The sequence below is a fragment of the Tasmannia lanceolata genome, unplaced genomic scaffold (assembly GCF_043159265.1).
Source record: "Tasmannia lanceolata isolate RefF3 unplaced genomic scaffold, GAP_Taslan_0.1 ptg000087l, whole genome shotgun sequence".
In the NCBI taxonomy this organism is placed as follows: Eukaryota; Viridiplantae; Streptophyta; class Magnoliopsida; order Canellales; family Winteraceae; genus Tasmannia; species Tasmannia lanceolata.
Window position 1 is genome coordinate 83,922 of NW_027518764.1, and position 25,101 is coordinate 109,022.

General features: G+C 45.8%; 1 protein-coding gene across 1 annotated transcript; it reads left to right on the forward strand.

Annotated features, from left to right (window-relative positions):
- Window positions 1-2,228: 2,228 nt before the first annotated feature.
- On the forward strand, window positions 2,229-5,583 carry LOC143865512 (putative mitochondrial protein AtMg00530). The gene is made up of 3 exons (XM_077375842.1): window positions 2,229-2,247; window positions 2,342-2,412; window positions 3,173-5,583. Exons 1-3 carry the CDS (start codon window positions 2,229-2,231, stop codon window positions 3,572-3,574), a joined length of 492 nt encoding a protein of 163 aa, XP_077231957.1. The 3' UTR covers window positions 3,575-5,583.
- Window positions 5,584-25,101: the final 19,518 nt, after the last annotated feature.

Consider the following 25,101-nt stretch of genomic DNA (forward strand, 5'->3'; position numbering starts at 1 on the left):
TACCGTACTCGAGCTTTGGATCAATGTCCCACCCCCGCGCTATATCATGCACTCAAACACTTTCTCCTTTTAGTAGTTAAAGCAGAAGTAGGCCGCATGCAGTAGCAAACTTTTAGCCAAGGAGGCGCAACTAAGGGTTTAGCAAAATCACTCGCTTCGGATATGAAACTTTGAGTATTCAGAGATGCCCTCGTAATTCCCAATAAGATGGCTCGGTAACAGATCGCTTCTTCCAAAGCACGCCCTGTTCGTTCCGCTCGCAACAATCCTATTAGTTCTCCGGGTGAAAAAACATTATACATTCCATCTTCTGAAACCAACACTTTTGATGTTATTTGACGTACAATAATCTCTATATGCCTATTATGGATTTGCACCCCCTGGGATCGATAAACCTTTTGGATCTTATTAACCAAAGAGATACGACTTTGCGCTATGGTTAGCTCAGCACCAATCAAGAATCCCCACGGAATTCCAATCATTCTTTTTATATGTTCGTTCCAACCTTCAACCCTCTTTTCTAGGTTCATCGATATTGAATCAATCGAACGCACTTCTAACACTTGTTCCACTTTTAGAAGACCTTGCGTTATATCACCCGATCTCTATTTTTCATATATAAATGTAACTAATGTATCCCCTTCGTAAAGGATTTCTCCATAATGGCCATGAATGGTTGCTCCTGGGGTGGCCAAATGAGGCTTAGCTGATCTTATGACTAAGGAGTCAACATGAACAATTAGAACTTGACCAGATTGGATCTGTGGTCCGTATTTGGATATACATACATTTTCACAAATAAACTGTCCGAGGCTAATTATTGTGGATGTCTTTTCACAATAATCGTGATGGAGAAAGCACCAATGAAAATCGAATGGATGAAAAATGATGTTACTGCATGGATAGGGATTCTAAATTCTCCCATTTTTTGTAAAGAAGATAAGGTTGAGACCAATTGTTCAATTCATTCCCTCCAGCGCACCACCGAATTTTGAGTATTGGATAAGAGTGGATTCATTGGGTCGGAGGAGCTTTCCAATAGATCTCGATCCGAGAGAGAATTCTTTCAATTGTATAAGTCGCAGGATTGATCCATACTGGCCTATTACAAGCAGTTGGCCCATTCTTTCATAACTCTTTAGGAATATTGTATTGAATCGGGGAGACCTGCCTTTCTGAACTAATACTAATAGGGCCTTTCTAAAATAGATTCCGGCAGATTGATCACTGATATGGCAAAGACGACTTTAGAACACTGATTCTAGAAAGAGAAAGGGTCAAGAAAAAGACGATTCACTTCAGAGAGAAGGTAAGATGAAAGGTATAGAAATAAAGAAAAATATATAAAGAAATCCGACTGAACGAACAGAAAGCTTGAGCAAGAAGCGGATAACAGTCAGCAAGCAGCAAACGAACTTATTAGTCTTGAGTGAAGTTCGCTTGCTGCTGTTCAAGCTCCGCTCGCTGCCTACTCCACGAGTCACCACAGCTTCGCCTACGCCACTTGTATATAGACAATAATAGTGCCAAAAATCTTCCCTTCGCGTAGCTCATTGAACCTTCCAACTTCACTCCGTGGCCTGTGCTAAAGAAACGTGTCTTAACTAATTCCTTTGAACTCATTTCACAGATAGAACCTCACCTTGCACCTTTTCTTTCTTTTCCTCACCCCATGATCCCTTTCCCATGTCGTGGAAGTGCAGCAGTGCTCCTTCATTCTTGTACCTGAAAGGCTTTTTCCAATATCCCCGAACACTCTTTCTGTTTCAGTAAGTGAAATGTTGAGTCCGTTTGCTGAACCAGTATCACGTCTGCTGGAATTCCCGGAGCGGAGAAAAAGTCTCGTTTCAATCAGAGAACGTGTGGTGCGGGCTGGGCTTCCACCATGCCTCCCCGCCACGCCACCCAATAGAATAAAAAGACGCAAGCCTGTGTGCTTCCCCCTCACGGAGCCAAGTTCCAGCTCGACCGACCGCCACTAGAAGGAGGCATTGCATTCTGTTAGCTACTTATAGCATACCTATAGAGAACATCTATCTAGGCAACCCTCTTCTCTATCCTACCTCGCCTGCCATGCAGAGCGGGAGCATTTCAGATTCTTCCGAATTCCAAGTAAATATATATATATATATTTTATATACTATCCTTTTTCTTGTCCATCCATTCATCGTGCGTGGCCAATTCGGTTCCTTCCATGACTTCTCTTCCATTCTTAAACCTGGCCAAGAATGTCTGGCTATTCTAGAGGTAGCTAACACGTAATGGACCCCCCTCTCCAACTAGCAGTTCGTTGATTGGTAATATCATTGATACAACAAATTTGACATTCTTTCTTTGGCAGGTATTATTGACTGGAGAACTGGACCGGCTAGCCAGGACCGAAAGAGCCAGCTGTTGTGGACGAAGAAGTGCGTGCTTCTATAGCAAAGCCGGTTGTTTGAGTTCTGGGGTGGACCTATCTTATCTAACCGAGCGATAGGGCTCCGTAAAGTTGATCATGACGAATGTGACGATGAATTCGATTGGGAGGTTCAATGCGTTTCGAAACCCTCCTCCTCATTTAGATTCCTGCTCCTGCATCGGGAGTTAGGAGTCTCAGTCCGTCCCTGTATTACTCGAAAGGAAGTCTTATTGGACCCCTTCGGGAATTCATTCTTCTTGGCGGCTACCCGCAGTCGTTTGGGACCGGGGATTCTACTGAAAAAAGGCCATTTTTATATATATATATATATATAAGAATACTCAAATATACGATACTAACTCTTTGGTTGGATCGGACAGGGACTTATATAAAGATCTTTCCACTCATTCATCATACTAGAAGTCGAAGTCACTACTTACTAATAGGGGGGGCTCGGAATAAGAACGAGAATCGGTGTCGTGGTGGTGCTACGAGATGGCGATTTCTCGTATAGAAGAATAGATCCGCGGACCTATTGATTGACCATAGATGCGAACCGATCGACCGGTATCTAAGAGAAGATAAGTAGTTCTTCTATCGTTCAAGGGCAAGGGGAGAACATGTAGCGGCTTGTCTAGATCTCGTATTTCCCACGTAGTTCGTCGGTCAAACCAACGATTCTCTTCTCAAAGTAATAGAGAGAGTCTTTTTCCGGTATGTAGCTCCGCGAGCTAGGAGCGCATCATCGGGGCAGGGCGAAAACGAACATAGGATCATCATCATGGCCCTCTTCTTGTTTCTTTTGTTTGTGTCCGGTCCGTTGTGTGTGTTTTTTTTTTAAGGCTTATCCGGGGGCTGCTGTTCTGGGGCATAAAATTCCTCTTCTTTCTTTTGCTGCTGATCTCACATCGAGAACAGCTCCTTCTTGCTCAGGGTCATCAGATGAGAGATCTTCCTCCGACTCCGAGGAATCGGTCAAGCGGGAGGCTACCCTCGACTCACCTCTCTCTCTATAAAAAACCCCTCCCCAGAGGAGAGCAGAAGCTCAAGGATGAGTATGTCCTGGATTCCCGGATTCATTCTCGTCCTGATCCACCATGGAATTTTCGGAATCTACAAAAACATTCTAGGAGAGGGCGCGTCATGATCTTCTCAAAGATAACAAGGTGCTGAAGTGGCAGGAGAGGGGGGTGACCGGGTGGGGGGGATCCTTAGGTTTTTTTGAAAGGGATGCTCTTATCATGTTATTGCTGAAAAGAAAAACCGAATTCCTCTATTTGATGTCGATTCATCCACACTTCCATTCCTTGTAGAGGAAAGCTAACTGCTTGCTGGCTGGGAGCTGTATGAGCGGTAACGTCCACGTACGGCTCCGTGAGAAGGGCGGTGGACGGAAATGGCCTTGTTGTACCTCACTCCCGTCTTCAATGGGGTCTGCTCTTTCTTTTTTGGGAGAGTATGCCAATATGATCTTAATGAGGTGCGGGGCTTTGCATCTGACATTCGTTGGGCTTCCCTCTGCGGGAGCCAGCGTCCCGGCGTTTTTGTGCAATAAACCCCTCCGGCCGAAGACTAGTGGTAGGTGGTCCCGCGGAGCTTTCGGAGAAGGGTAGCCTAGTGTGTAAGCACAGCAATGAACCGCGGCGAACCCTCAGACGACCTATCTAAGATTAGGGGGGAGATCCTCAGTAGTGGTGACCCTTTCACTCTTCCACGGACTTATACATGTACCGAATGCTCATACGGGAAAGTGAACTCCTGGGTCTGGAACCAGGGGGGTTGCTCCGAGAAATCCTTTCTTTATCGTCCACTCCAGGGGGTGCGGACACACCTGCGCGGATTACAGGTGACGGTTACCAGAATGGCGGGGAAGTGAACAGTACCCGACTACATTCAGGGATGAATGTAGACCCATCGGGCAGGGATAATCATTCCGGTCCTGGGAGAGGTGACGACACCAGTCTGAGCTGAGGGAAGCCCTATTAGTCACTGAAACGACGGCAGGAGGCGCACCCTAAGCCCAGCTTCTCGGAGCTGCTATTTATTGCGAAATACCGCTTACCCTTACGACTATAAGCAACAGGGGGGCTGCTCGCCTTCATAGAAGGGCGACAAGGGGAGGCGCAAAATCCGCTGTTTCACAGTTTTATGAAGGGAAACATTATATGAAAAACAGCGTATTTTCCGACAAAAAGGCTTAATCCCAGCGGATCTTCCGATCTATCCGCTGCTTTTATATTACTTATTTTTCTTTCTTTCCTTGCTCGTTCCCTCATGAAATATCTTTTTTAATTTTATTTTTTTTTTTCTTGTTCCTATGCCTTTGCGGCCTAATCTGTCGCCTACGAACATTATGGGCGGGTCTTCCTTTCCTGCCCCTATTTAGAAGTATTCGCCGCTCCGCGGTGTCTGCTTTCTGTGTCTTACTCTTATGCGTAGATCCCCATGATAAATGCTTTTCCTCAATGCAACCCTAGGGTGTCTCCTCCTGCGGTTCTCCCCCGCAGCCATAGTTTTCCCACCCTGTCTCTCGGTCAAGGCTTTAAGGCCGTCAAGGTCGTCAAGTCTTTGCTTGGCCTGGATAGTATTTATGGTTCTCTTACCCCTCGTGCGAAGCACCATTTGCTGCGTTCTCCTGAACGTGGCTTAGGTCATCTCCTCAAGGGCGGAGTCTCTCGTCCCGGTGTTTTAAGCCGGAAAGCCAATGTTTCTCTTCCTTCTAGTGTTGGCAGTTCCTCAAGCCGCATTTACTTTTCTGGTATTATGGAGGTGCTCCTCCCGTGCCTTTGCCTTGGCTCTTTCATTTGGTTTGCATATTATCCAGAAATGGTTCATACCACCCTGGTTGAATCTGCGCTTTCCAGTGCTGTGAATGCTGGTGTTGAGCCAGTCTTGGGTTTGGGTTCGTTCAATTCCCCTATTGTGTCAGCTGCGGAGCAAGCGCGTGCCGATGAGATCCTCGAGCAGACTATTGATATTGTGGAGTCTAATTCTACTAAAGAGATTGCTGTTTTATTGGGTGGTATAGCTTTCGCGATTCTGCTGACGAAGTCAGTGTGTAGCGCTGGCGAGTCTCCATTCCCTCTTTGCTTTTGTGGTCCAATTTCATTCATTTTTCTGATTTTTCGTCGTTTTTTCGCGAAGGCCATGGTAAAAAAAGGCATTTAGCTGCTTTCTTTTTGTTCCATGGGAAGGGGAGAGGTGGGCGGGCCCCTTCACAAAATAAGTTTTGTCGCGCCCAGGGCTAGGGGGGGCGCGCGCAAACACTCTTTTTCATTAATAGCAGGAATAAAAATCTCGGATGCGTTCCTTAGGGTTGGTTTGGCCCTGATGAAGCTAAATGCCGGAAAATATTGGAAATCATTGATAGGAGGTGGACCGGCATGCTCCATAGACCTATACATGTTGCAGGGGCTTACCTTAACCTATACTTTTGGGATAAAGACTCAATGTTGGATGACCCGGAGTCAGGGCCTCTATTCATGCTTGGTATGGCCCACGCAGCCTATTTTCCACACGATTGTGCTGCTGTTGACCATAACTAAAAGGGATATGGGAGCATTTGAATTCGATGAGGTCGTGCAAGCCCTGTATGTCATTTCTGTACACGCCCGGTTTCTCACTTTCATTGAGATCACAGGTTTATGATGTTTTTGGTTTTGTCTTGTACAGACGTATGGTGGGAGTTCCACTGCGGTCATGTTCCTGAGCTGCAGAGGTTTGCAAGACGGGTGTTATCACAAACATGTAGCAGCTCCAGTGCTGAACGCAACTAGAGTGTGTTTTCTTTTTTCTTATCTTATACAGAGCAAGGGCAAGGCAAGAGATCGGGTTGGATCCACGTTGAATGACCAGGTCTTTGTCCATGTAAACACCTGTGGGCACGCCCACAAGCCATAGCCGAAACAGGGAAAAAAGATGCTCGAAGCGATTCTATTGACCTTTCAGAGATAGATCCCAACTCAAGTTGGGCCCATGAGTTTGTTCAACGAGAAGAACTGCGGATGAAGCACGATCCCCGTGGCCTCCTCCATCCCCTTACGTAATAGGGGGGAGGCATGGACTTCCAGACTCCGTTATACAGATGACACATTCCTCAATACAGGTGCCACCATATTATACAGGGGAGGACGACACATTAGGGGATTTGGGGATAAGCCCTATATTAGTAAGGGGATCTAGAAATGTGAGTCTTCGAGTAGGAGATTCTAGTTCACAGCAAGATGCGGGCACTCCCGCTGGTCCCATAGCAAGAAGCGGTCAGGATGCAGAGACACAGAGTAAGGACCCCTATGCAGTACTTCGCCCCAGTGAGAGACCACCACCTGTACTATACCAAGGCATAGGGCCTTGTAGTCGACCGGTGCACTCAGAGGCCAATAAGAATGTTGGTTTGGTGTATTTTGTCTCAAACTTGAACAATGAATATCAATTCCAATTAGTCTCTATTTGAGTTTTTTCTGTTGATCTCTATCTCTTTGCGGCTACAGCCTATTCTAATAGGACCAACCAATATGAAATTAAGTGAACATCTAAAAACTAGCTAGCTCGGGAACCGACCGAAAGTCACCGAGCTCGTCCCGAGCGAAGTTTTGAGCTTACAGCATGTCCTTACAGGTGTCTTTCAACTCTGCTTGGTGATCGCTCGGGTACATGAGGATTTGATTATACCCTTAGAATCCATCCATGAAGGACATACGCTCAAACCCCGTGGTGTTATCGATCATCATCTCGGTGATCGGTAATGGAAAATCATCTTTGGGAAAAGCCTGGTTGAGATCTATAATGTCAATACAGACTCGGATCTGCCCATTCTTTTTCTTTGGACTATGTTGGCCAACCAGTCTGGAAACTTTTCTTCTCGAAGGAAGCCAGCTTCAATAGTACTTAATTAATAAGGGCTAGGGGCCTAGCGCGCCTTACGTTTAGGGGGCTTTTCGGCTGCCGTTGCTTGCTGGCTTAACAGCTGCGAGCTACGCTTTCAAAGCGAAGCGAGCCAGCGAGTGGAATAGTCAAACTTCCTTTTCAAGAGTAGTCCTCGAAACAGACAGAGGGGAATGCGACTCAGGAAAGTGAAATGTGATGCATCATACAGATTGGCCAAGAGAGGCTGGAAAAAGACGGGCGATCTAACCAACGTAGGGAAGCACTAGGCAGCAGGCGTCTGTGATTTTGATGATATTCAGTTGCAGTCCTTCGTCCCCACCCCTCTCACGCCCTTATTAGTATAGTACTATCAGACCGAAAAAGCACTCTTTTCTCATTATTTATGATTGATGTTTCATTCCTTCCTTTCATCGAAAATGAATCATGAAGAAGGATGCGCGGGCGGATGGACTAGTGCGGTTCTGGTTGTCGCTGTTTTCCTTGGCGAAGGTTTTGGAGTTGTCCAAACCATTCTCCTTAAGAAATAGCTCAATCAGTGTCCGCGGTCGGTCTGATCATCCGTCGTTTCCATTCGAAGATCTGTTGAATAAAACGAAACAGCTCTTTGAACGGTACGTTCCCCGAATCCGTGAGGTCCCATTGTCCCAAGGGATCGAATGGATTCCCACATGGAAGTCCCTTCCTTCCCATAAGTTGGGGTGGGTTCGCAGCAGAGAGAGGAAAGAAAAGCAGCAATCCAAGCTCTTTTTGAATCGGATATTGGATAGGCTAAGCTAGGTGTAGCCCGCTCTCTCTACGGTTTTGCTGAACTTGTCAAGCCCGGGGGCCTTTTGGGGAATTTTTGAGAATGATAGATTATGGGATAACACTTTCTAAGGCTGAAAGGGATGGCATGGGTTAAGCATCTGACTCTGGACGTTCGAGCTAAGTTATTTAATAAGGGTCTTCGCCTACTAATTAATTGGGAATCCTTTTTACAAATCTCCTCCTTAGAGCGCCCTGTAACCCTACCTTTTCTGAATGGTACACTTTAAGACGTTCAGAATGGAAGAGGAGCAGTCGTCAATTGATTGAAAGTGGATTGGATTGACGGCATTCATCAGTTGATTTCAAATTTACTTTTCTTTTCTGATCGAGCGAGGTCCCTTTTGGGCTAAAAAGTGCCTTGAGCCGTGGAATCCCTTTTGTCTTGATTTAGGGGAATAGGCGCATTGATTAGGTTACGTGGTTCGAGCAATCTGCAGGAAGTTTCTTTTTTCTTTATTTGAGTCTTTTACCATTCATATTAAAGTAAGACGGATAGGGCATATTTGACTAGGAAGCAAGCAAAGCTAGTCCCTCCGTACCAGCTGGCAGTCTCGTTTAGGGAGTCCCCTTCTTTACTGAGTAGGGTTCCCGGGTGCCTATGCGATTATTAAGGCAGGGTGCTACTGTACCAGTAGTGGAGTGGCTTGAATCAAATCGTTTGTCTAGAGAGGGTGTAGCGAGAACCAAAGCTGACTGTACTAAAAACTCAAGATGCTGTATAGGCAACTGGCCTTAGAGTAGTGTATCGAACTACAGGATAGGAGCGACCCATAATCATTGACGAAGAGGAAGGCTTGGAAAGGGATCACACATATTGAGGAGGTCAATCTTAAGTGTTGGAAGTTAAAGCGAGCTACCCTGTCCTTATCCGAACCACTACGTACCCTTAGTAATCACCTTCATTACATCCAGCCTTGGTCCGCTTTCATTGGTCTAGTCCGGAAGGGGCTTACGTTTTTCATAATTTCTAGTTCTCGCTTTTCTGAAGTGCCAAGCAGGAGAGGGTGGATGTAATTCAGCTCGACTGATAAGGAGAGGGGTCTTCATAAACTGGCCGACCACGCTAACTGGAAATGCTATGTCTGGACGAGGTCGGTGAGTGGGGTAGGTAAAGGCTAGATGCTTCCCTCTGGCTGATCCCGATGGATTAAATGACTGCTGACCGGAGTCTGGTTCCCGATCATGCGTGTATTTGCCCACCAACAACTTGACTGACGAACTGGTCGTTCGCATATGTCACTGATAGCTAAGCTATTCGGCTAGCTCTCGAATCGATAGACCACCGATTTCTTTCTCTGGGTGACATTCCTCTCATTTCCGAATCAAAAAAGATTCCTGGATTCGGCTATCTATCATCATCAAGAAGGCCCAGCCCATTTATTTGTCATGTCACGACAGTTGCTTGCCGGTTTGCATCTCTGCAGCACAAGCATCTGGTACGAAGCATTGCATTCTTTAATCACAGTTGTGGCGTGAAAGAGTTCGTCACTGGATCAACGGATACATTCAATTCACCACGGAGGCATTAATGACAAAAGAAGAAGTACCACGATCATGAAGGAATAGCTCGACCCACCCAGATGTATACTCAAGTTGATTCCGACTTCGACGATTGCCGAATCAAAATAAAATAAATAAACTAGAATCTTAGCTACGAAAGCGGATGCATTGCCCATCTGAACAAAAGGAGAGTTTCCGAACTTAACACAGCCTATTGTATAGATGCGCAACCTATAAAAGGATAAACTACACCTGATCTATTCGATTAGCAGCGCTAGATGCCAAAAAGCAAAATAGTGCGACGAGTAGCGTAGAGAAAAGTCAATTTTAAATGATGGGTTCCGCAATTCATTTGCGAACGAGATGTGCACGAAAGAAGGCCTTCGCGGAAGCAAAAAAAAGCCCCTCAACCAATGGTTGACCTAGGCTAAAAGAAGCGCTGCTTTGTTCTCTTTTCTTATCCTACAAAGGATTGTTCATGGAACTACTATCGAGATTCTTTGGACCATAGTTGCCTGTGTCGTAGCAGTATGGGTCTTTCCTTACTTTTTCTTGGACCTCGCGGAATGCAGCGGCCCCGGCGAAGAAGGGACCCCTGCGCCCTCCGCATCCGGTTCCATTTCAGACCACGGAGGGGGAGACTCCTTCGCGGATCTCCAGGATAAGATCGCCCGGAAACTCCCTGAATTACATCCAGCCTTAGAAAAAGCAAATTCCCTTGCCCCGACTGGCTCCCCATCGATCAATTGGCCGAGCGCCTGATCAAGGAAAGACTGACGTTTTGACTGCCTTAGAAGAGCAGGGAACTCGCCAAAATGAACTATACGCAGGAAACCTATTCCGAAGTCAGAACCTCTTTGAACTTATCAAATGCCTGCTGCGCTGCCCTACTGAGATAAGGCCATGAAAAGAGGAAAAAAAGACTGATTTTTCCCCCCTCAATATATGTTTAACCAAACCCTTGTGTTGCTTTACTTTAGGAGGAAATATATTTCTTTCCTCAAAGGCCTGTTTTTTGCCTCCTATTCCTCCAATGGACTAAACACGAGGATTTCCTAAGGGTGGTTTTCGAATAGTAAAGTGTATTCAGTGCTTTCTTTTTTGTTTCCACGATCTGCAGCCAGTGACTCATTCTCTCTCTTTAGCTTGAAGGCACAGTTGATTGCACTCGCTGGTTGGGACTCAAAACCAATCCTCATTTTCGATCCTCCCAAACCCAGACCTTTCTTATGAAAGATCTGCTTCGGAGGGCCCGGAGTGAAAGTCTGAGTTCAAGGGAGGTTGACTACCATCCTTTTTTCTTTTTCCTAATTTCTGCATGTGGTTCTTTGAACTTCTGTTTTCGGGGAACTGCTCTTGGGTTTCACTTTCAAAGAAGGCCATGTAGCGCATCCGTTTTCTTGCTGGGTTTGGGCACCATAGGAAATGCGCTCAAGCAACCTATCTCCTGATTAGCTTGCGAAGCTACTGACTATTCTAAAGACCGGGCGACGACCACTGGCTCGTGTCGAATACCAATCTCTTTCCCCTTCGCTGACAGGATCCAAGGCTACATAAACTGTGCCTTCCCCTCTATCGCGCGACTTCTAGTCTTTTCTCTATAACACCAACCTCAGTGTGTTCTTTCTTTCTGGTGGAGAAGAAGATCCCGATGACTGTTGTTACCCAGCGAGCAGCAGGAATGGTGACTTGTCGACTCAAGTCTACCAGATAGTTCGTGGTGCGAGTTGTCCCTGTGCAACATTGTTCTCCTAACCTTGCTTGTTTCCTCCCTCGTCCTTTACCTACGATCGCTTGCTTTCTTTCAGAACCTCTTCATTTCAATTCCAGAAGATAGGGGTTCGAGAGAAGGAGAGGCGGCGAAGCCCCTGCGCGATCACTTTACCAGTTGCTGGTTCTGAGTCTTCTTGTTTTGCCTACCACCTCTAAAACCGAGGTGAAAGATCCCCAGTTTGAACGGCGGAAGCAGCCACATTCCATCCCCCGTTAGCCCTTAGTATGTCATTCCCATCCTTCGCTACTTGACCCCGGTTAAGGAGAGAAAGGGGCAAGGGTGAGGTATTGACTATACCAAGGGTAGGATTCTTCTAGGCTCCGCTGGACGACACGGGAACGACCTGTTCACTCTCTGTCTATCTTTTTGGAGAATGTTATGCTTATCCACAAAGTGCCCATTAATGGTGGCCGAGTTATCTCGCTAGCGTTCGAACAAGCAACGGAATTGAGCTGCGCGAAACGATAGTTCTCTTTAAATAAAAGCGCGTTAGCGCAGTAGTTTTCTTGCTGGTCTTCGAGACTATGAATCTTTCATCTCTTCCCCTCCCGCGATAAGGACGTGCCTAAGGATGCTACTTCGGACGGGCGTGCTTCTTTCTATGGGGGCGCGCATCACTTTGGACGTGCTTTACAAGCAGATGCATGAGTCGGAACGTAATAGCTAGGAACGTCGTGGGAGGAGAATAAGCAAAATCTGTTGCATAATAAAAGTCAGAGTCAACATCTCGCTAATCAAAATCATCATCACGAGCAGTAGCTGAAACTGCTAGTCGATCTACCGGATCAACTTCTGCCTACCCCGCCCAGTCAAGGATCGTCGGGAGTGTTTTTTCTTCAACGGGAGGCCAGCCTATTATCCCACCCACGTCTATCCATAAGTAGTGAGAGCGAGCTTGGTTCTCCGGCGCCTGGCTATTTCCCCTTCCAGTTCTCCCGGTTGGGCCAAGCTAATGAGATCCGGGCTCAGCCCATTTGTAGTAAACGCAGCTTAAACACGATCACTATTCCAAAACATTGATTTTTCGATGAAACAAAACCCATACTAGTTATTCCCACCCTCCCAAGGAGGGGCACTTGATTGATCAGGAGAAACGTCCACTTCTTCCCCCTTATGCTATGGGGGTCGTTAGCGCTACCAGTGCATTTGTTCCTCTGCTTGTCCGCTACCCTTAATAATGCCTTCCGTGTCAGTATGAGTGAGCGTGTTTCCCAGCTCCCGGCCTTTCTAAACAACAACGGTTATAATAAATTCAGCCTTGTCACGGCTGGTTGGGGTTAGAATTCATAAAGGTGGGTAGAGATGGCCGCAGTAGATTCTTCCGACCGAGTCCCAGTGGCAGAGTCTTGAGGCACGGATCCAACGGCAAGGGAATCAGCGGCTGATCGCGATTCATCAGTCGCAATTCTCCCAGCAGCTATCCATTTTAGTTCGCCAGTCAATGACTGAGCTGTGATTGCATAGGTGGTAGAGCAAGCTGGAGCGGAGGCAGCAGAGACGAAGGTGAGAGCGGGGGGGGGGTAGGAGTAGGGCGCCTAGTTACAGTTCGCCTGAAGCATCGCTAGAGGCATAGGCAGTCAGAAATGAAAATCGTGGTCGATCTTTCTCAGGCTATCGAATCATAAAGGGTTCTAGAATAGTCAAGGCTACCCGATAAAGGATGGCTGGCATTCATCAGTAGGTGGATCCGCCGTAGGGGTTGGTTCAGCCACTCGACGACCGGCACTTGCCATTGAAAAACCAATTGTAGTGCTTTATGCAGCGGGATACCGCGATCGAATGCCACCGGAACGCCCCGATATGAGAAAGCCATTTCGGGTGCGGTAGATCAAAAACCCGAATTACTACACGAAGTGGAATTGCTAAAGGCAAGTGAACTCGGCAAAACTGAATGCTTTGTGAAAGGTTCTTGATCCATTTGCAGTTCACCGCTCAGCCCATAGCCCCATAGCTATAGGGGCGGACTAATCAAACCACATAAAAGATAGATCGGAATAGCATTTCCGTTATATGCTTTTGCGTATAAACGAAAAAAGTAGCGCACTCAATCCAGTCTTCGCACGAAAAAAAGAGGAAGGTCAATTCCATCGAGCCTCAAATCTCGCTCATTAAAGCGCTTTCACACTCACGAAAACCGTTGATACCCGCATGCGCGTCTCACACCTGCGCATCGACGACTCGGATAGTTCGTTCAGTCCCAGCAAGTGGAGGGTTCGAAGAAGAGGAAAAATCATTTTTCTACGGATACGACTCAAACAAAACAGCCCTTCTTGGCCTTGGCAGAGATTATTTAGCGTGAAGAGCTAACCTAACCCTTGCTTTGACAGCTAGCAGCCCATGAGAATGGCACTTCCACTTCCTTTCTTTAAGGATCCAAATTTGGTTACCAACACAGCTGGACATCCTACTGCTAGAGATCCCCGGTCACTTCCCACCGCAAGTTCGGATTCATACCTCGCTTCGGAGACCAATATCTGAGAGGGGAATTCAATGTAGGTAGATATCTCATCCTTTATGGGCTGGTTCCAGCTTGTTCTCTGATCCGCGATCCTATCCCGAAGCCGAAGAAGCGGTATATCTATCAAAGGAAGGCACCTCTCTTAAAGCAGCTACCAGGCGGTGTATCGACAGCCAACCCTCAAAGAAGTCGCTACTAAAGGCAATCCCACTGAGATGGATACCCGCTAGTGATTGATACGGATAGAAATACACGGACAGACTGATAGAAAGACCTACGACTGGTACTTCCCCTTTTATTTTATTAATACATATATATATATATTCGTTGCTTGCCTAACCAAGGGACCGGGTACCTTCTTTTCTTCACTCATAGCTCCCCTCCTCTCCCGCTTATTGATTAGGGCGATCTCCCTCTGGTCGCCTCATTTCTGCTTGAAAAGCGCGGTTAAGGACCCCAAATGCCCAATCAACTGTTGGTTCGGAACTACCCGCTTGCCTTTCCACCCTTGATTTTGCTAATGTCTGTTCACTTTCTGGCGCTTCGGTTGCCGCGTCTACCTATGGATCAGCTAATTTGGCTAATGCCCGGTCACTTGAAGATCCGTCTATTCTGTCTATAGGCGTTCCTGTTGTTAGCGGGGGAAGCAGATATGGGACTACTTCAAAGAAGGAGAGGCGAAGTAGCGAGACCATGTCGAAGCAAGGCTTAGATATCGGTCCTATTCTTCCGCTGTTGGAAAGCAAATAGGTTGGGGTAGAGTAGCAAGGAGAAGGGCTGGGGCCACTTTTATAGAGAGAGAGGGGGAGGAGGTAGAGAAGGGCTGTCTATGGCAGTTACCAGGCGTCTTCCCAAGGTTATTGTGGAATCGGATTTCCTGATGCCTTTGAACGAGGGAAGTGTGGGATGGGATTTCGGATTCCCCCACTATTACCGAGGAAGAACATTGCCTTGAATTGAAAAAGGAGCACTTGAAGGCGGAATGCTCCAATTAAAGGGAGTTCGGGCATGGCAGGTGAGTTCAGGTATGGTTTGGGCTTTGGTAGGTCAGGTATGGCCGATATGGCAGGTATGGGTTCTTTCTTTCTTCCGCCTGATAACCTGTGATGAAACTTCTAAACTGGCAAGCTAGCCGAAGCAACTAAGCAGGAATAGGAATCGGCCATTCAGGCTAGCCCGAGCAGCAATCCCTCCAGTAATCCCCTCCCCTCTCTGAATGAAAGGCCCGATTCGCTTGTCAGCCGAGAAAACAAGAGTTTAGAGGTGGAATTGGAGGTTCTAACCCGCGGATGATCCTTTCAGGTAATCGGGTTCATTCAATGAGTCTTTTAATCGACGGTTAATCGCTTGTTCAATCACTCTGCCCGTAACGGTCAAGGCGAAGTGAATCATTGATTTGAGGTTCTAGTAAAGGTTTCACTTTCTTTTCGAATGGATGTAAGAGCGAGTCTTCGACTTACTAATTCTCAATGCCCCTCCCTCTAGGTAGATAGACCGTTTGTATGACACCATTTCCAGATGTTTGTTTTAAGGCGTCTTTGCCGGCGATACGTCGTCTGGAAGAGAGTTGGCTTCCGCTGCTCCTTCCGAGGAGGAATTACTAAAACAAAACGGATTCCTCTCGTAAACAGTATAAGTCGTCTGATCAGGAAATGCCGTCAGACCGGGTCGAATAGCGCTCCAATCGAAGGGCGGGCGGTGGGAGAAATGAGCAGGATACTCACATGGCTTACTTGGTGAACCAAGTGAAAGAAGGAATTATACGTAGGTACTGGCTAGAGGACGGGTTACTCTACGCCAAGGGCGGGCTCCTATTCGTTCCCAATTAATGATCTAGAATTGCCGTACCTAGGAGAGAAGAAAAGAGGCTTCAGCTTCTGTTCTGAAAGGCAGTTTAACCAACCAAGCGTAGTTGGCGGAATAGGCGCTATTGCAAAGGAGAGGCAGAGAAGGGCCATAAGCAGGTCTTCTGTCTGTTCGATACTATTAGTCACTGCCGATTCGTATGTTCATTTTGATGCCCCTGTTCATTTGGGTGCCTCTGTTCAAGATGCCTTACCCATGACGGGATCAACAAACAATTTCATTGCCTTTGTTTATGGGGATGCTGAGGCTGGGGATGGGAAACCAGACGGGGATTCGGGTGCTGATGGAGATGCTTATTATCATTATGCACCTGTTCTTTCGGTAAAGTTTGGATTGAATTGGTTTCAAGTATCTGAGAATCAGACTTCAGACTTGGGGCCTGACCCTACTCTTCCAAGCCCATAGGCAAGGGCTATTCTAGCCAGTTCCTGCTAATCAACTGATGACAATCGTTATGACTTTTCTTTGGCGTTAGTAGCCTATGCAAACGATTCTTCTGATGCATCTCCAGATGCGAATTCTTCGGCGGATGAAACTGTGGAGTTTGGTCATTGGCTTACTTGACTTACTATTCCAGAGCGGATTTAGCGCTATTCGAGCCAAAATCACGGGGTTGACAACCTATCGGCGTAAAATCAAGGTTTTCATTCAATCATTTCCTATGGGCTATACTATATTATGAAATTGACCTTGCCCGCTACAAAGCAACTATTGCATACCGCTCTTAGCGCGCTAGAATGGATCTCAGTAGGTTACTGGTCCACCAGCCCCGCAAGGCTCTCAACGGTGAACTCCTTGGTTCGTCAACGTTTTGATCTCTGTTCTCGCGCGTGAAAAGCAGCATGCAATGTTGCCTTGCTTCACGTGAGCGCGCATCGCTCGTTAAGCTTGAGATCCTCTCTCAACTGGCCGTGTTGCCAGCCCACGGACCCCGCGCAATGCTATGGGCCGCACTTGTGGGCGGTCACTCCCTCCAGCTTCTTGATCCGATCCCTTACTTGACAAGCAAAGCGCACTGTTAGTAGCATAGATCGAGGAGGAGTTGGACCCCCATAGCTAACTTGAGCCGCTCGCTAGCTAGAGACCGTCCGATCTCACGAATTGGATTCGAACCAATATCAAGCTACTTTCCCTATAAAGTCTTTGTACTCACGGTTGTTTCCAGTTATAATATAAACAGACCTACACTTTCCTCCTTTATCCCTAAAGGCAAATCCTCTGTACTAAAAAGTACAATTTGATGATATCCGAAGGTGTGTCCCGTTCAGGTATCCACGCCCGCAACTACCTGCTTGCCCATGCTACTCACTTACTAGAACAGCCAAGCTACGAACATCGAAACAACCTAAAGGATAACTTCGAGCTAGAACTAATGGATTAGAGGATTACTAAGCCTATTTACCTGGTTGCTTTCTTACCTTAGGTACCGTCTAGTCAAAATACTAATAATTAGAACTAAGAAAGAAGGACACTCTAGTAAAAGAGTAGTTTCCCCTTGTCCCGAAGTCCATAGCTACAGGGGAATCGCTAGCTCCATGCCGATACTAACGCTTGCTTGACAGCTTATCCTAAGAAGTAAAAACCAGGGATTTGAGATCTCCTTAGGTTAGTTCCAAATAGGTGTATGTCCTAGGGTCTCCTCCTGCCCTGTCCAGAACTTGAACTAAAAAGTAGATTAGCAAGATCAGAAAGTGGACTCTGAGAATCAGGCTTCTCCCAAGTACAGTCGATACGAAAGATTAAGTAAATAAATTCCCGTAGAATAGAAGGGAACTCTGATCGTAGAGCACTGAACGTTGCTCCAACAGGAAACGAAAAACTTGCTTCCCGATCTGCTTTAGCTCACTACTTCCTTCGCTATCGCCCCTCGCTTCTACCTTTGGTTATAGAGAGTTATTCCAGTATGGTCTTAGAAGGAGATTCTCTATATTAGTAGATATCTGCGTGCTTTCCAAGCCCTCTCTAACTACAGCCAAATCTAGCTACACAAATAAAGGCTACTCCCAAAGAATAAGCTAATCCCAAGTATGCAAATCGCTTCTCCTTGCTTTAGCTTTGCTTTATAAAAGCCCAACTAGTCTTATTTTTATGCCATTATTGAATGCAGGGTTTTAGCTCACCCTTGCTTCTTTGGATGCCAATGCGTCTCTTGTTTCAGCTGATTCTCCTTTTGCTACGGATGAAGATTTGGATACAGGGCATCTTTCTAAAATAAAAAACGAGGGCCCCACTGGCCAGAAATGAGGCTAGAGGATTCTCCGCTTGAAGATCGGTCTTCTCAAGGGAATCCTTCATGCTGTCTGAAATCCTTGTTTTCAATCTGTATATCCAACCCAAGAGTGTACCGGAGCGAGCACTAAATGAAAGGGGTGGCCTCCACATTTGATGATCGTGTACATTCACGCGCGAATTGCGTATTATATAAGTGCTGTCCCGCTGTTCGCCTGCGTATTGAAACCTACCTGGACTAGATCTTCCGACTCTCGCTTAAAGATGGATTGGCGGGTTCCTTAAAGACTTGCTTTCTAGGGTAAGGAAGGAACTTCCCGGCACGCAGGAGTACGTTGAAATCTTCGCTAAGACAATGGAAGGTGACGTATGTACAGCTGACGAGAGTGAGGGGTGGTCTCCCTACTTCCTACTGGACGTGGAATTACCACGGAAAGATGAGTCCCGCAGCTCAAAGCCTCGAGTCATCGCGGCCCTCACTCTCAAACGTGCCTGACCTGTGCTGACCCTGACTCGGCCCAGGACCCTTGCCGCGGCACAGCTAGCAGCAGAGCCACATTCAAATCCGTTAGTCAACGACGTGACTCGCTCTGGACGAATCTATCAGCCTGTGCAGCGTAGAGGGCTGGCTACTGCCATGCCAAAGATCCCACCTCCGCGCCAGCCCTATTAGTAAGGGCGTAACGAGGTAACTGAGTCGTACGACGTGGCCCAGCATCTAAAGGAGATCCCGACTCAGATCTCCTTATTTGATCTGCTCCAGTGGTGACTCGTTTCGTAGGCTCGCAGAAAGAACTTGTTTTTCGAGAACCGTCTACCCATATATGTTTTGATCGCCAGTTCATACTAGATCCAGTTGCGTTCGATTGGAATTGAGAGAATGACCTTGACTCTTTTGACTCCCGAAGTCACTCTCATCAACTAGGAGTTGAACTACTACAATCGCTGCCTAAAGACCACTCACTCGTGTGAGGGTTTTGAGCTTGTGTTCGGGTCGAGATAGGCCTATCAAAATAGTCATAATACTAGAAACTCCACTCGCACTCGTTGCCTATAGACGGCTCACTAATACTGGGAGATGGACCGTTTACTGAACGAACGAAGTGAGGGCCAAGGGAGAATGTCCCCTCAACCAGGGGACACGAGCTAGTTCTTGTATTATAGTAGTCTCGAGCTCGCACTAGTCTCCCCGCCAAACCGAACGGAGAACCGACGAAGGAAGTGTTAACGGAGTGAGTTAACTCACGTAGTGAGGGGGATAATACAACTATATATAGTTTGATATATATAGATAAGTAGTTGTATAAGTATATAAGTCTCAATGCAGTGAATTGTTCCAAGACCGCTCCTATCCTAATTGCTTTTATTGACCCATCAGAACGAGATTCACTTGATTGATACGTGTACCAATCCGACATAGATCAAATATATTTGATCGAATCATGTCATGAAGGGATTCGACTCGTACCTTGACCCGAATTCGCATAGAAAAAGAATCTGTTCGATGACTTGTCGATCCCTTCCCAGATTTACAGGTTCTACCATATTCTTAAAAAAACACACAATATCATACTATGAGCATAGTATGATGGCGCTCGGGCAGGTATGCCCCTATCGTCTAGTGGTTCAGGACATCTCTCTTTCAAGGAGGCAGCGGGGACTTCCCCTGGGGGTAGGGTACTACGAAAGGAAGTTGATCATGGATTCTCAATAAGCCTACAATTGATTCTTCCTGGGTTGATGCCCGAGCGGTTAATGGGGACGGACTGTAAATTCGTTGGCGATATGTCTACGCTGGTGCAAATCCAGCTCGACCCAATAATTCACCGATCCATGAGGATGATATAACAAATCCGTCCTAAAAAAAAAAATGCATGATATGGAGGAATAAAGACTCCTTCTTTTCTTATATATTCTCTCCATTTGTTTCCGCATGTTCTGATGTTTCTAACGATCTATAAGTATAAGGCAAAAAAAGAGTCCTTTTTTCATTGAAAGAAAGAAAGATTCTCAATCGATTTGGCAATAACCAAAGGATGACTAGTCATCCGTGTCACTGTCACTATAGTACATATCTATGTAGATATGTATCTCAGTATATCATTCGTGTCTCTGTTACAACACGGCGATTATAAATGGTTCGAATGAAAGAAAATGAGAAAGAATCAGAATTTGGAGGCTGTACACCTCATTTCCCCGGGATTGTAGTTCAATCGGTCAGAGCACCGCCCTGTCAAGGCGGAAGCTGCGGGTTCGAGCCCCGTCAGTCCCGACCTAGGATCCGATGAATCGATCAATTCATTTCTCCATTTTCTGTGAAGAGGGGGGACAAAGAGCAGGATCTAATTCCCAGCAGGAGGATCCTTCTTTCGTTTCGCATTTCTCATCGGACAAATAAGGTCAAGGAATGAAAATGACAATAACTAGTACCGATTGATGGGGGAGAGACATATGTAGGTTGGTACAATCGGAGGTATCACCATATTCAGGATTCAAAGAGTACATGACTGGTCTGGCTTTTTTCGATTGTTCCTGATCAATCGAATAGAGTACCCATATGTTTCCCGGGAGCACATACAAAAATTTGTTTTTTTTTCGATCCGGGGGAAAGGAAAGACAGAAGGCTCCTCGCTTTTGTTCAATTATAAATTAATAACCACTTTGATGGAGATTTATAGCATCATTCAAGTAAATACAGATTGAGATCGTAGAAACATGAGCTTGTGATATAGCTACACCTAATTCCGGACCGGTTAATGCAAGAACTATAAATAAAGGACCAGGATCTCCTATGAAAAAAAAAAGATCATTCATACATAGCATAGTCCAAGCGGACCCACTTAAAATCTTTACTGAACTATGACCGGCCATCATATTAGCAAATAAACGTATTCCTGAGCTTAATGCGCGAAAACAATGAGGGATTAGCTCAAGGAGTACTAAAAAAGGTGCTAACGGCAGTGGGACTCCTGCAGGTAATGATAAGCTTAAAAAATGAAGCCCATTTATTTGAAATCCCACTATAGTAATGCCAATAAAAATAGGAAATGAGAGACCCAAAGTAATGAGAAAATGACTTGTCACTGTGAAGCTATAAGGTATCATACCCTGGGGATTACGAAATAACGAAAAAGTAAAAGTGACCGAGATGCGAGGGAAAAACTTTTGTTTCACATTTCCGGAAAGACCACCTATTTGTTCGTTTACCGGGTTCGGCACGAAATCATGAATAAGCTCTACCAAGGATTGCCAAGCATTTGGTACTGAGTTTCCCCCTCCGTTTTTAGTAACAAAATGAACCAGAAGTAGGACCAAACTGAGAGTTAGCAGCATAGACAAAGATGGATTTGTGAATGAGAAATCAATTTTTCCTATATTCATAGGAATCAATGGGAGAATGGCAAATTGCTCAAGTGGGCTGGGGACCAGCCCCGCTAGATTCAGAGCATCCGTATAGGCTTCACCTTGTACTCCGTTGAGGGTCAAATCATTCAAAAGGAACTCCAGAAAAGGGATATTGTTGCTTTCCGCATGTAAAGCTTCGGCCGCAGCCAGAACATCTTCGGGACTCCTGTGAATCATCAACTCTTCAATTTTCTCGCGTATCTCAGACTGAAGCTCTACTATACGTTCACTGGAAGGGTTAAGACCCGGATGATCCTCATAAATACCCTTAGTACTGGAACTTGATTGAGTACTGGAACTTGATTGAATATAGGAATCGTTTATAGTCGTTGTGGATTGACTCGGAGTTCTAGAAGATGTCTCACTGGAATGTGAGTTAAGACTATGTTCATCAAATAAAAAGATGCGTCGAAAGGGATTCAACATATTATATTTCTTGAGTTAGAAAAATAAATTCCCTCCAGACAGAAAGAGACTCCTTCCTGTACGAGTAGTGAAGAACTAAACGAGAGCTGGTTGGTTGTTGACCAACGGAAAGCATGGGAGAAAGATGAAAAAATCTTCAAATAAAAAAAGGGAGGTGGAGAAGGTCCGGAAAGCCCTCACTTTATTGATGGGGGACATTTTTATCCCCTTACCGAGCAAGGTCGCACTGAGACTGAGAACACCAACGGAACACTCTCTTACCCCCACTGACCAGCTAGTGTGCAATGACGACCGGCCCGCAAGCTACTCTATTTTCTTTTCTTAGCTGCTCTGGATTCTATTCTAGATGCTACTTACATACATATGATGTTTTCTTTCACAAGGTAGCGGCATAGCTGAAAGCGGAAAAAAAAAGCTGTTCCCATAGCGTTACGTAGGCTTAGCCTCTTTCTCTATCTACATTAATATATGATAATAGCACCAGTGGACAGTGAACAAAAAGATGCCACACTCAGAAAGCAATCCAATCAGGAACAAGGTAGTTAGGGACATGCGGACTAACTGCTCTGACATTCCTGTTTTTTGAAATGAATCTCCGGACCTTCTGAAACAGATGGGCCCCTCCTTCTCCCAGACTGGGACTCACTCGGATAGCGAACAGGACGGCCTGGAATGGGAATTCTACTTCGATGGGGTTTCCAAAGCCCGGGCAAGGCGGGCGGTGTCCACCTTTCAGGGCCAGGGATGAGAATCGATCTGAATGCTAACATTGGGCGGGCCGCCAATAGGCTGAGGTGTAAGCCCTTTATTGGAGCCTGGCCCTGCCCCTACTAGAGTCAGGCCCGCTCAACCTGGGAAGTGCTTTAATCAAGGTAGAAACCTCGCTGTCAACTGGATGTTTGGGACCCCTAGCCCCGCGACCAAAGACTTGCATGCAGAGCAATATTTTTTTTTTAGAAGCCTAAATCAAACTCTTTCCTTTCGTCAAAGGAGACATGATCTGCTTATATTACGCGTATATTATGTCACGTCATCGATGAAATTCAAAGAGGTAGCTCTTTCACTCTGAGCTTTCGTCTCGTCATAGCTACTACATAAAGGAAGTAGGAGGACTCGCAACCAACCGCCTTATTTAAGCCTCACTTTCATGCACATTTAAGCAATTCTCATCTTTATATGTCACCCTTTTAGACAGAAATTAAGGCTTTGTTGCTGCAGAGATTGAAGCCACAGCTACAGAATCGAAGCCTTTGATAAGCCCTAATCAACTCTATACATACAATTCCGTGACGACCACACTTAAAGGGCACTTTTTTATCAAGTGGTCTCAGCCTTTTTCAATTATACCGGAGTCATTGTTTAAGCAGGTAAGATGGGCTCATCAGTAGATATCAAACCCACAAGTGACCTTTTGATGAGACTTACTTTCATCTGCATTTGACAATTATTTTCATAAATTACGTATCAATATACATTCCCTTTCCGTCAACTAAAGTCTGTTCGTTTCGTCCGTAAAAATGAAATGGCAATAACTCATCTCGGGCAAGAACCAACTACTAAGCGGTCGTTCGGGGTCCATTCCCTCGGTCATGGCGAGGGGAAAGGGAAGGCTGCCCTGCGTTTTCAATACATACAATATATACCCATATATATACCTGTCTGTATATATAGGTATATATTTATGGGTAACCTACGAAGAGCCAGTGAAAGTGGCAGGCGAGATAGCGATTGCCATTGATTGATATAGTAGGCTCTTCAAGACCTATTCAGAATACGATCAGGAAGAAAAGCCATCAGCCGAGTGAATTCAATTGATGTTGATCGTTTCCTACGTCTTGAGCAATAATAAGGGAAGCAGGTACGGTACAGTGGCGAGCAAAAAAACCCTAAGCTCGCGTTGAGTAGTCTGTCTCTTTCTTGGTTTTCGAGGGTCAGGCTTGAGTTCAGAGACGGGACAGAGAGGGGGGAAAGCGAGTGATTCATTGTCCAGCTATACGAGGCCATGTCTATGGAATACGATCTTCGATGCTGTCTTCAGGCTCTTCAAGAGAACACTTTAATGATTTTGGCCAGGGGAAAGCATGAACAAAGTGGATACTCGACTCGGTCCTTCGAGGGAGAAAAGTGGAATCAAATCATACACCAACGGAAAAAAGTGCTTTCCCGATAAGAGATAGACGGTAGGAGATCCAGTTACGATTGCAGTGGCGGGACCATAATAGTTCTTTTCACCAAAGGAATTGAAAGGGGACAGAGGCAGAAGGACGGGGTTGCTTTCCTCACGCGGGGTAGGTCGTCGTGAATGAATGGGTCTTGACTTGCCGCCTTTCGTCACGCGGGAATGGGTCTTTTAGCGGGTTCAGTTTCAGCGGGTAAGGTGCTTATGAGTAGGTGCGTGCGGGTTAGGAGCTTGAGGTACAGGAAGGCTTTCTGGTTCTATTACTGAAAACAAAAAACAGAATTGACCGTCTGGCTCGCGTATTGTAAAGCTTCCCTGGCTCGTTTCGTAAACTCCACTTGCTGGTTGACGGTGCGTGTTCAATACCATAATAATACAAAGACGTTGATCAAGGGGAAGATCTAACCAATCAGAGTGACCAAGCTGAGCTCCAATCTTATTATAATTAATATTATAATTATTAGCAAAAACGGTTCTCCTTTAGTTTCTAAGTGCCAAATGAGGGAGCAAAGTAACGTAGAGTCTACGAGCTTTATTCCATCCGAATCATCACGAAAACGATTTCATCCTTATTTATGTGAGTGAGTTGTAGAACGATACGAATCCCTGTTCATAAACTTAGAAGATAATCTGACAATAGGCGCTTCGAGGGGAAGGTGACATGACATACGGGAGGGCATTGACAAATCTGTCTTGACTTTCTGGTTATGCTGTCTTGAAGGCTGGGCGAGGCTCTTAAAGAATTCCTGCTGGTCACTTTTGGGAGAATGTTTAAGCTATTGAATTAACATATACATCTTTTTTGGTCCAAAAAAAGTGTCCTTCATAAGAACGAGTTCCACGGGCAACTGTGGTGGAAACCTCGGTAACTGGCTCAAAGAAGCCTAAGGAAGAACTCTTTCGTAGCCTCAGTTGTTTTATAATAAATCCTTGTTTGGGTTGCTAAGCAAAGACTCCAGCTTCAGCAGTTCCAGTTCCGACAGTTGGTAAGGCTTTCAAAGGAAAGAGGGACGGCCTATTTATTGCTTGCGAGTGATGTACTGGTTTCGGCTACGATAAAGGTCGCGGTGGAGGTTGCTGATACAGAAGGCTCTTCAAGAGTAACCGAACGCTTCAGGAATCTGTTATTAAGAATAATTAACCATAGGATTGTATAGACCAAGAAACCT